The sequence below is a fragment of the Eptatretus burgeri genome, chromosome 4, assembly GCF_056783735.1.
Source record: "Eptatretus burgeri isolate ZD-2024b chromosome 4, Ebu_testis_v1, whole genome shotgun sequence".
Lineage (NCBI taxonomy): Eukaryota > Metazoa > Chordata > Myxini > Myxiniformes > Myxinidae > Eptatretus > Eptatretus burgeri.
The window spans coordinates 108,095,597-108,108,582 of NC_140964.1; the positions used below are offsets into that span (position 1 = coordinate 108,095,597).

At 39.5% G+C, this 12,986-nt stretch overlaps 1 protein-coding gene across 13 annotated transcripts in view; it reads left to right on the plus strand.

The window, feature by feature from the left end:
• Positions 1 to 12,986, plus strand: part of LOC147028865 (synaptic vesicle 2-related protein-like) — a 360,308-nt gene that overhangs the window by 131,436 nt on the left and 215,886 nt on the right. For all 13 annotated transcript variants that reach the window (XR_015057745.1, XR_015057743.1, XR_015057747.1 and 10 more), the window contains one exon: positions 3,199 to 3,394. Coding sequence is in view for 9 of the 13 variants with exons in the window: in XM_085879631.1 (XP_085735757.1) it covers positions 3,199 to 3,394 (196 nt within the window). In the remaining 4 variants the exon portion in view is untranslated. The remainder of the gene's footprint in view (positions 1 to 3,198; positions 3,395 to 12,986) is intronic.

Genomic DNA, 12,986 nt, shown 5'->3' on the forward strand with positions numbered 1-12,986 from the left:
GCTACCAGTTCTTTGTGGAAGAAGGCAGATTCGAGAGTTCAGCCTCGAGATTGAACTCTTATTTGTTTGTATTATAACTCATGATGATGTTACCAATTGCATATAATTCAAAAGATGGAAATTGCTTCGAAGTATAACAAGTATTTTCAGCGAAATAGTAAATTAATTTTGAGATTAGAATGACTATTTTATATTATGTAGTTTTTCAATACTGTGTTTGTTTGTAGAAAAACAACAGTCCAGCAGTATCAGTCTATAGCCCTAATCTGTGGTTTGATTTCAATCACATGACATTTCTCCGTCGTTTAAAGAAAAATCCTCATTCTTTATGCTGAAAAATTAATGTCTAAGGAATAGACTTTAAACTCACTCACGACCTCTTGCACATGGTTCGAATCCTGAATCGAAGGTCAATTCTGCCTTCAAGCTGTTACTGAGATTAAAATTAAATTGTAATGTATGTTCCATTTTAGTTAATTTCATAACCCAGAAATGCCTTTTGCTCTGTTAACCAGTCTTATCATTCTTGCATTACTATTGATTTTTTTTACTTTTTACGGCTGAAAAAGTATCATCCCATGTCAGTCTTGTGTGCACTTCAGAACAAACAAAGTCAAATAATATCTCCAGCTTCAACACTTTATATCTTTGAACCTTATTTTATTTATTCATTTTATATTTTATTGTCGCATTTTAAATTCATTTCAATTCCACTACCCTCAGGGCATTTCCATGTCTCACTTCTCATTTGCAATACAATACAACTTATACAGACAGCATACAACAAATCATACAAGAGCTCTTAGACAAACAATACACAAATTTTCCTCAGTTTGATCCTCAATCCCAAGCTGGAAGCACAATTCCAACCAAAAAACGCTATTTCTCAATTTCCAACCTCTGTTGGACAATGCCCTATTCTCAACTATCTGTGAAACACCCTGTCCTCACCTCAACTCTCTCTCTCTCAACTTCCAATCTTGATTGGACAACAACCTATCCGAGTCGACATCGAAAGTGCCAATGCAGACTAGGGAACTATCCAGGCATACACCAAAACATTGCCGGCACAGCCATTAAAAATGGACCCCTCAGCCTGATCAGGACTTTTCGGGACTCCAACAATACCTTTTGAAAACGACACTTATTCTTCAACATCAACATCAATCACTGAACCATAAACCTCAAATCTATCCAACTCAAATTTCGTTCGAAGCATGTTAACCTTGAACGAGACACACAACAGGCCGGCAGCACACACTCACCCACAAGGATCACTATCTCTCACCCATTCTGATCTGTGAGCTCGTTACTACCTCCAGCTCATTCTGAACCAGGCTCTTCCAGGTTTTATTGCTCATACCTTGGCTCGCCAAATGTCGATACAGTTACACAACGTCAGTACAATTTTAAAACATTTATTGATCAAACAAACAGATTTATATGTGCACGCACAGGAGATTATGGACAGACAGATTCACTCCAGATCTCTCAACAGAATTGAAGAATCTTCGTCTTTATATAGTTTCCAGTAAGACACCGTTTTTATAATTTTCTGACACTGACGCCAGTTTGCCCGGTCTTGACAATTTCCAGGTGAACCTTATCTTCAGTCTTCTTTGACAGCTCCTGCTTAAATGGTTGGAACACATTCGCATCCACACATATTAATCACACAAAATGCTGGAATGACGTCAAATGCAAACTATAATGGCCATTAAAACAAGTTTCCATCTTATGTAGGTTAAAAGTCAGTCTGCTTTTCCCAAAACTGGGAAGATATATTATCTTGTAGCGACTGTAGCTTAGTGGATACATCTGGAGATTTTCTTAAATCCACATTCCAACTTGTTTGTGTCATTTATAAACATATTCAAGATAGTTTTACATGACAGGCAATTATTCTTTATATTCAACTTACTGGCAAAGTTCAACTTGTTTACACATTTAATATACAGGTGATCTTTCCATACAGAGGAGAAATATAATTATGTTAATTCCAAATGGATACATACTTAAAAACAATCATATCATATTTGAGCACAATTTATTTCAGGATTAATATATTTTATTTTAATATCAAGTTTTAATCATCATCAATTTATTTATTTTATAAATACATCAATCTAACACCCCCAAACCCACCATGATAAAATGTATCTACACTAGCCTTCACCAACAAGACATTTTTCAATTGACATTGGATGCTGTAAGCTGAGAGTTTAAACAAACATCCAAGGCACCATACTGTCAAATACTTGAGATGTGTTCAGAGAGGTGACGTTGATCTCTTGTTTGAGATGCATCACCTCCATCCATTATTGTGTGAGCAGAATCGGCATGGTTCGGGTGGAGTGCCGTGGTCAGAAATTGACCAGGTGTTCGAAGATCAGGCCATGGGAGAAAGGGAAGGATTTGGTGTCACCTGTGATGATAGATTCAATTTTTAAAATTTCAAGTAAAGTAATAGGCTTGTTGTTAAGATATGTTTTGTGCTATTTTTATGTAATTCAGTGATTTTAGCTGACTTCCAAGTTTACAGAAATTGAATTCAGGCAAATGTTTGATTGAACAGAGCAGAAAGAGGAAATGCAACAACGGCAGAAAAGAACTCTTTTCCAGATGGCCTCTTATTTTTTTTAGGATCCAGTTAATGAAGATGCCTAGCTCCTCACAGAATCAGTCCACACTTGCCTGAAACTTCATCTTCCATGTGAGAAAGAGTGTCCAGAGTAGTTTGTGAGCAGCAAGGATGACTACGGGGAGCAAGCAATTGTGTACATGATATTTGGAAGCAAACACAGAATTGATGTATTCAGCTATCTCATGATCAAAGTCAGTTGTGGTCCCATTTGAAGTTAGGGAAGGCATAGAGGGGGAGAATACACCAGTGACAGACTTGACAAGGTACTACCAGTTCTTTGTGGAAGAAGGCAGATTCGAAAGTTCAGCCTCGAGATTGAACTCTTATTTGTTTGTATTATAACTCATGATGATGTTACCAATTGCATATAATTCAAAAGATGGAAATTGCTTCGAAGTATAACAAGTATTTTCAGCGAAATAGTATATTAATTTTGAGAATAGAATGACTAATTTATATTATGTAGTTTTGCAATACTGTGTTTGTTTGTAGAAAAACAACAGTCCAGCAGTATCAGTCTATAGCCCTAATCTGTGGTTTGCTGCCGTTTGCAGGTGCTCATTCACATGTTCTCTATTTACACCTTTGTTCTCTATGCCTCACTTTCCTTCCTCTGCTGCATAAGCCTGCTGCTACTACCACTGGAGACCAAAGGTCGAATTCTGATGGATGGTTTAAATGATGATCTGGCAGTCCAAAAACCAGAAGATGTTCCCAAGATAAATGTCAACGCACGATGGTGGCCTTTCGGTATTAAAACGAACAAAGCAAAGGCTTCTAGAAAAGTATGCTTTGCCAAGGAGGAATTGTCTGTCAAATTTTGAACTACCTTTGGCAAAGTGGTTTTGAAATCTTCAAAATGTTTGAATCCTCACTGATTTTCATCTATAATAATAAAATGGCTTCCCTTACAAAGAACTTCAGCACATGAGGAGGCCATTAGGCCTGCGCTCTGATTGGCAACCTCAAGTTATTTGGCTATGCTGTTTTCTTTTTAAAATGCTGGGCATCAAGAAAGAAGCAGTACACACAATTTTAAAAGACTTTTGTATGACTAGCCTGGGGTTTGAATCACTGACGTTGCAGACTCGGAGGATTCTCCAACCATTCAAATGCCACCAAGCTTGGTAAAGGTATAGAGGAAACCAGATGTTGGGATAAACATACAGTTGCTCGCTCTATACTTCTAGCCTCTGTTGTAGTGTCATTAAGCACGTAGATAGCGACTATTTTATGCATGAAAAGTTTCAGGAAGCAGGATCCGTTAAGAACTGTAAGTCTTTTGAAGACTTCTAAGACCCTAAGAGCATTTAAGACAATTAAGACCCATAAGGCTCGACCCCTGAGACCATGAAGACTCTTGAGACACCTAAGACCCTTTAGAAAGTTAAGACACTTTAGACCCCTCAGGCCGTTTAAGACTATGAAGACACTTTAAAACCCCGAAGACCCTTTAATACCCCTTTAGACCCGTTAAACCCAAAGACCATTTAAGACGTTTAAGTACCATAAGACTTCTAAGACCCCTAAAACTCCAACAGCACTTAAGACCTTTTGAAGAATTCAATTCCTCTTGTACAGTTGAACCATTTATTTAATACATATGCATTTGGAGAATTTGAGGAAATCCAACAAAAAAGCAAGTAACATGCTTTATCCTCTAACCCTACGAGTACATGGATCTTGCTTTTATTGTATAATAAGCAAAAGTGGGTAGTGTGAGATTATGGGATGATTTCTGGTAATTTTTAAGACAAGGCAACTGCTGCAGCTTGTATTTTTGGGCTTGGAGAAGAGATCACTCAAAAGCCTTTTTGCAGTGGATATTCAGAAGTCAGATTTAACTTAAAGGCTGGGGAACAATTTACGATCATAAGGTGATAAGAAATCAAGCAGACATATGGACATTGTCGAAGGACACATTCCATTGACGCGAGACTCCAGCTTCCTATCAGACTTTCAGATGGCAGCAAATAATTCTTTATTTATAAGGATTCCTTAATAGTAATACGCTAAATAGATAATTCTATTCTTATGAATAAAGATTAATGATGATTTGGAAGGCCAATCTGTTTTTAGAGAAGAGGGTATTTTACTCGGCAGACTGGTAACCTTCCAATACAGTAAAGAAATACAAGGCTGTTTAACATGCAAATGAATATATATATATATATATATATATATATATATATATATATATATATATATATATATATATATATATAAATCATATTCTTCTTCTTCTTCTTCTTCTTTCGGCTGCTCCCGTGAGGGGTCGCAACAGCGGATCATCCATATGATCCGCATCGTGATTTGGCACAGGTTTTACGCCGGATGTCCTTCCTGACGCAACCCTGGTCGCCTCTTACGACACAGGGATATGGTACACCTATTTTAACCGAGGCATACACCGGGCCCAGTACACTGGTACTCACTTCGCCGACCTCGGAAGGATGACAGGCTGAGTCAACCTCCTGGTGTGCATTAATTCAAGCGGCCAACAGGACTTGAACTCAGGACCTTTTGGATCTCAAGCCGCTACCCTAACCACTACGCCAACACCAGGATATATATATATATATATATATATATATATATATATATATATATATATATATATATATATATATATATATATATATATATATATATATATATATATATATATATATACATATACATATACATATACATATACATATACATATACATATACATATACATATACATATACATATACACATACATACATACATACATACATACATACATACATACATACATACATACACTAGTATAGTATATAGAAATACACGAGTATATATATATATATATATATATATATATATATATATATATATATATATATATATATATATATATATATATATATATATATATAAAAAATATACTACTAGTGGATGTGTGTGTGTATATGTGTATATATATATACACACACACACACACACACACACACACACACACTAGTAGTAATGCCCGGCGTTGCTCGGGCTAGCAATAAAGCCTGGTGTTGCCCGGGCTTTCTTGCAAATTTCCTGAATAACTGTTAGCGGTTAGGGTTAGGGTTGCAGTTTGGGTTAGGGTTAGGGTTAGCTGTTAGGGTTAGCTGTTAGGGTTAGCTGTTAGGGTTAGTGTTAGGGTAGCTAACCCTAACACAAACCCAAACCCTAACCCTAACCCTAACAGCTTGGCGTCAAGGAGGTAAACACCGCCCGGGGCAAAGTGGAAATTTGCGTCCCCCGTAGGCCTTAAACTTGAGTGGATTTGAATGGAAAATCCCATAAGGGATATCGATTTATCGATTTTTTTTTTCGAATATCGGAAGTGTTATGGAAAAAATTTATAGCCATTGACCTAAGTTGGATGAAAAGCCATAATCGTGCCGAATTTGAATGGAATCCGTTGGAGTTTGTGAAAATGCATCAAAACGAATTTTGTGGGGCCTCTTAAAGAAGACAATAATATCATTAGTATCTGTGCCAAATCTTGTTTCATTTCATGCAGTAACAAAATCTGATGGTGGAACAAAGAAAGGGGCGTGCCGAAATATATGTGTGTGTGTATGTATATATATATATATATATATATATATATATATATATATATATATATATATATATATATATGTATGTATGTTGTTGTTCGTCTTTCGGCTGCTCCCGTTAGGGGTCACCACAGCGGATCATCCGTTATGATCCGCATACTGATTTGGCATAGGCTTTAAGCCGGATGCCCTTCCTGACGCAACCCCGGTCGCCTCTTACGACACAGGGATAAGGATTGGGTTTCGCCATGATTCCGGGCTGCCCTCCACCCTCTCATAGCACGGCCCAGCGCAGAGCTCCCGTCCTCAAGTGATCCTCCAACCAAAGCCTCCGAATAGCCAGATTACAGGCGCACACCACTACTCCCAGTCATATACTGTGTGTATGTGTATGTATAAATATATATATATATATATATATATATATATATATATATACATACATATATATAAATATATATATATACATACATATAAATATATATATATATATATATATATATATATATATATATATATATATATATATATATATATATATATATATATATATATATATATATATATATATATATATATATATATATATATATATATATATATATATATATATATACATATATATATATATATATATATATATATATATATATATATATATATATATATATATATATATATATATATATATATATATATATATATACATACATATACATACATATATATATATATATATATATATACATACATATACATACATATATATATATATATATATATATATATATATATATATATATATATATATATGTATATATATATATATACATACATACATACAAACATCTTTCTCATGATGCCTGGGTTCTGGCAGCAACTTCAGTGGATGGTGTTGTCTCACCACAATGTTGTAGTTCATGTCGAGGATCAGTTTTTGTTTTTTTCCGCCGACATTAATTGTTGATGATAATGACTTGGGTGTTAAGAAAGCTCACAGCATTTCTCCAACAAGGAAGAAGAGGTGGTCACAAGCATTTCCCTTCCAAAATCCAATGCCACTTTGCAGAGTCCCTCACTAATGTCTCCCCCCCCCCGCCCCCCACAACCCAACCCTGAACCACAATCTCATACTCTGCCATGCAGAACAAGTAACCATGTTTGTTAAATTCTCTTCCACTGATCAATCATGCTTCCAATGTGGCATCATGGCATTGGACAGAGCGTAGGTAGATGGATAAGAGGACATCATGTGCAAGACGCCATTGCCAGAGTCCATCACATGACATGCAGTATAGTCACCAGCATCACCCACCCCATACATTCCATTTCCATGGAAGCAAGTTTCCATGTGCTGATGCATGAAGAGATTCCATTAGTCAACCAAATTGGTGCAGCATGAAAGGGTACAAAAGTTTCACTTCTTACAGGAAGCAAACCAATGATAAAGGCAGCAAAGCTGATTGCATCAGGGATAACATTTGCCCATGGTCATATCACATGCTCATTCTCAATAGCCTGTAAAAATTTTAAAATTGCAATGTTGCACAGATCATTAAATTCTCCATCTGGATTGGGATCCTCAGAAGGAAATGGTGTCTGAATTAACATTGTAGTGGTGATGGCTTTTCTTTTAAAAAGTGATTGATCAATGAAGGTAATACAGTTATGGCACATTTGAAGAGTATGATAATAATTACAAGCAGTAACAGTCCAATAAATATCCAATGTAACAACTAAAGTGGAATTTCTAAAATCCTCAATTTTCATCCCATTGACTTGAAATTTGAAGAGGAGTTGCATATTTGGTCATTTAATTCAACCAGCAATTATATTCGAGGTCAAATTTGTTTTATGGATTTTGCAAGTGTTTTCCTCTGCACGACATCATCTTCTTGTTACTTGCAAAATCGAAGATTTTTCAAGTATATTGGTCAGTGGATTTTGTTATTCTGTCTGTTTGTCAATTTGTCTGTCTGTTTGTCGCCAACAGGTCACAATTATATGAAAGCGACCTTCACAAAATTTCACCACATTGTCGTGGTTCGCATAAGGAAGAAGCATTTTCTTTTTGAAGTCAAAAGGTCAACATAGGCCAAAGGTCAACAACTTAGGTTGTGTTTCTAAAATCCTCAATTTTCATCCGATTGACTGGAAATTTGAAGAGGATTTTCAATTTGGATCACTGAATTCAACCACCAATTATTTTTGAAGTCCACATTGCCCAAAAGGTCAACATAGGCATGATTTCTAAAATCCTCAATTTACATCCGATTGACTTGAAATTTGAAGAGGATTTTTATTTCAGGTCAATGAATTCAAGTCGCAAATTATTTTTGAGGTCACCAGAGACCAAAAGGTCAACACTGACCCATGGTCAACAACTAAGGTTGTGTTTCTAAAATCCTCAATTTATATCCGATTGACTTGAAATTTGAAGAGGATTTTTCTTTCACGTCACTGAATTCAACCACACATTATTCTTTTTTTTTTTTTTTTTTTGTATACCTTGGTCGAGGCTCGTATGAGAGCAAACACATAACTCACAGCAAGGAGGCATGAGACAAGAGGGGCGGGAGTGGAAGGGACAAAACAGTGGGGAACAGACACATTAGGTGAACTGTGGAAGGGAGACGGATGGGGATGGGATGGGGATGGGACGGGGAACATGGCGAAGAGAAGATGGACATTACAGGGACTTTCAGGAAGGAAAGCAGGAGAAATGAAGGAAGTGGGCTTGGGTGGATTATCGGGGGTAGAAAAGATCGAGGATTTGGATGGGGGAAGATAAGAGGTGGTGGTGAACAGCTGTTTTGAAAGCCTGGAGGGAAGAATGGGAAAGAATAGAGTGAGGAAGTTTATTCCAAAGGCAGGAAAAAGAGGAATGAAAGAGTGAAGATGAGCAGTGATTCGTGATTTTGGTAGTTTTACCAGAAGGGGGTTGTTGGCGGACCTTGAGCGCCCTGTGGAAATGTGGTGGGGACAAATCGCAGAGAGAGCAGGGGGGGCAAGGCTGGAGAGGAGTCGGTAGAAGACAGAAAGACCACCGACCAACCTGCGGTGATTGAGTGAGAGGCCCAAAGACTCAGCTTCATTGCGGGAGATGCCGATGATCTTAAATGCCCTGGTTTCGACAGCGTTAAGCCGAGAAAGGTGGGAGGCAGGAGCACCAGCCCAGAGGGGAGAGCAGTACTCCATCAGGCTACGGACAAAAGCTTTTTAAGTGGTCAGGAGCTCAAGAGGGCCGAGGAAGGACTTGGCACGACGGAGGATTCCCAGTCGGCGACTGGCTTTTGAGGCGAGGTTGGAAATGTGACTTTCCCAGGAAAGGTCATTGCAGATAGTGAGACCTAGAAGCTTGAAAGAAAAGACTTCTTCCAGAGGATTGTTGAGAAAGTGGATGGGGGGGTTTTGTAAACGGTCCTTTCGAAGAGACACAGTGAGAGTGTGAGATTTGTCTGGATTGAAAGACATGTTCCACATGTTGGACCAGTTTGTGATTTTTTCCAGATCTGCAGTGAGCGAAGAAGCTGCTGCTTGCCGGTCTGAGGGATGACAGATGGTACGGCAGAGGGTGGAGTCGTCGGCAAAGAGAAATAGAGGTTTTTCCAGAGAGTCCGAGAGATCATTGATAAAAACCAGAAAAAGAACAGGGCCCAGAACGCTACCTTGAGGAACTCCAGCCTGGACAGGAAGAGGGGATGAAAGAACTCCATTTAGGGCCACACGTTGACTGCGACAGGAGAGGAAGTCTGCGAGCCATGAGTGGAGATGGCCTTGAATACCATGGGAAGAGAGTTTGGTGAGCAGGGCAGGGTGCCAGACTGTGTCAAAAGCACGTGATATGTCCAGGGATACGGCTCGGATTTCCTGTCTGGCATTGAGGACCTCCATCCATTGATGGGAGAGCAGTAGCAGCATATCCAGGGTAGAGTGACCTGGTCTGAAACCAAATTGATGATTGGAAATCAAGCCATTGGAGAAGAGGAAGGATTTCATATCTGAGGCGATGATGGATTCCATCACCTTGCTGATGATTGGGAGAAGGCTGATTGGTCTGTAGTTATAGGGATCTGTTTTTGCACCTTTTTATGCAGGGCAGTGATGTTAGCAGATTTCCAAGCAGATGGCAGATGACCTTGGGCAAATGAGAGGGTGAATAGAACAGAGAGAGGGTGAGCAAGAGCAGAAGAGCAGGCTTTGAGGACACGTGGGCTGATGCCATCTGGACCGGTTGCAGAATCTGACTCGAGGTTTGAAAGCAAGCTCTCCACCTTGTCAGGAGAAAAGGATACAGAGTCCAGGGACAGTTGGGTGCGACTGGGTAAAGTGGGTAGAGATAGTGATGGGTTTAGGACACAAGATTTAGCTGCAAACACCGAGTTTAGACATTCAGCTTTATCACGTGTGGAATCAGCAGTGCGGCCATTTGAGGTAAGGGAGGGGATGGAGGGGGAACATACACCAGAAACAGATTTGATTAAACGCCACCAGGATTTTGAGGAGGGAGAGAGGTTTGAGAGTTCAGACTTGAGATGAGAAAGATGTTGTTTTCTGGCTCTCCTGAGGGTAGATACACACTTGTTCCGAGCTTTGTGGAAAGAACTGAGATTGCCCTCAGTTGGGTTTGCTTTCCATGAGGCAAAGGCAAGTTGTTTCAGGACAACTGCCTCGCCACAAGCTTCAGTAAACCAAGGGCGGGAGGAAGGGTAAGACAACTGAACACGAGAGGGGATAAATCTGTGCATGAGGGAGAGCAAGTTTCTTTGAAAGAATTCCCAGGATGAGTTGATGTTTGAGAAAGTAGTAATAGGAGACCAGTCTGTAAGTTTGATGGCTGCTCGGAGACCCTGCCAGTCGGCTTGAGTGAAATGCCAGACTCGACGGCGGTGAGGTGGTTCTCTGATAACAGCCAGAGAGATGTCCACTTTGACAAGGACGTGGTCAGAAGAACCAATTGGAGCGAAGGAAGAGCAGCAGATATTGTCAGGGAAATTTGTCAAAACCAGATCCAGAAGAGATGGAGTACCATTGGTTGAGATTCGGGTCGGGAAGTTGACCGATTGAGTCAGTCTCAATGAGTCGCAGAAAGCTTTTGCTGAGGTGCCATGGCAGGTGAGAGAGGTACCCACACCTAGCCAACTGGCGTGATGACAATTGAAGTCACCACATAAGAGGAAGAGAGAGTTTGGATGAGAAGATAGAAGATGGTCCATGTTTACGGATAGTGAGGTGTAGATGGAGTCATCACTGTTCGGTGGACGGTACAGTACACATATAAACATGAGGTGGGAGTGGAGGGGAAGCCGAAGCTAGAGGTATTCCTGGGGGTGTGGGGGAGTGAGAGCAGTGCATGGAGAGTGAGGAATAGAGTCTTTGATGAAGAGAGCAACACCTCCACCAGGACGAGGCTCAGGTCTGTCATACCGTAAGAGGGAGTAGCCAGGGAGAGATACTTGGGAGTCAGACACGTCATGGGAGAGGAAAGTTTCTGTTAGGCGGATAATGTCTGGTTTGTCAGTGGCAACCTGTATGGAAAGATCTGAAAGGTTTGAGCGAAGGCCCCGGATATTTGAGGTCCACACTTTTAATGAAGAGGAAGGGGAGGAGGCTTTGGGTGCAGGAGGTGGAGGGGGAGGGGGAGGGTAGGACAAGGGACGAGGGAGGCAGGAAAGAAGGGTGGCAGAAGGAGTGTGGGGTGTTGCAGAACAGCGAGGGGAGGGGGCCGAATGAGCAGGAGAAAAGGCTCTGTGGTGCTGGGGGAGAGGGGGGACAAGAGACAAGGAAGAAGGCAGTTGAGGATTTGAGGAGGTGGAGTGAAGAGATGGAGGTGAGAGGGCAGTGGAGGGAGGCAGGTTGGTGGATGAGAGGGGGGCAACTTTGAGAAAGAAGAGTGAGGGGGATGAACGGTGGGAGAAAGGTGAGGGGGTCCACATTTGGTCCACATTTGCCAAATGGTCAACTAAGGTTGTATTTCTAAAATTTTCAATTTTCATCTGAATTATTTGGAATTTGAAGAGGATTTATATTTCCAGTCACTGAATTCAACGAGCCAATTATTTTTGAGGTCAACATTGACCCAAAGGTCAACATAGGATAAAGGTCAACAACTGCGGTGCGATTTATAAATTCCTCAATTTTCATCCGATTGACTTCAAATTTGAAGTTGGATTTTCATTTCATGTGAATGAATTCAACCACCAATTATTTTTGAGGTCCACATTGGCCAAAAGGTCAACAACGTCTGAATTTCCAAAATTGTCAATTTTCATCCGATTGACTTGAAATTTGAAGAGGATTTTCAATTCAGGTCAATGAATTCAACCACCAATTATTTTTGAAGTCCACATTGCCCAAAAGGTCAACATAGGCATAATTTCTAAAATCCTCAATTTACATCCGATTGACTTTAAATTTGAAGAGGATTTTTATTTCATGTCAATGAATTCAAGTCGCAAATTATTTTTGAGGTCACCAGAGACCAAAAGGTCAACATTGGCTAAAGGTCACCAACTTAGGTGGTATTTCTAAAATCCTCAATTTTCATCTGATTGACTTGAAATTTGAAGAGGATTTTTATTTCAGGTCACAGAATTCAAAGAACCAATTATTTTTGAGGTCATTGGAGACCAAACTGTCAACATCAGCAAAAGGTCAACAACTAAGGTTGTGTTTCTAAAATCCTCAATTTTCATCCGATTGACTGCAAATTTGAAGAGGATATTTATTTCACGTCACTGAATTCAACCACACATTATTCTTCAGGTCCACATTTGC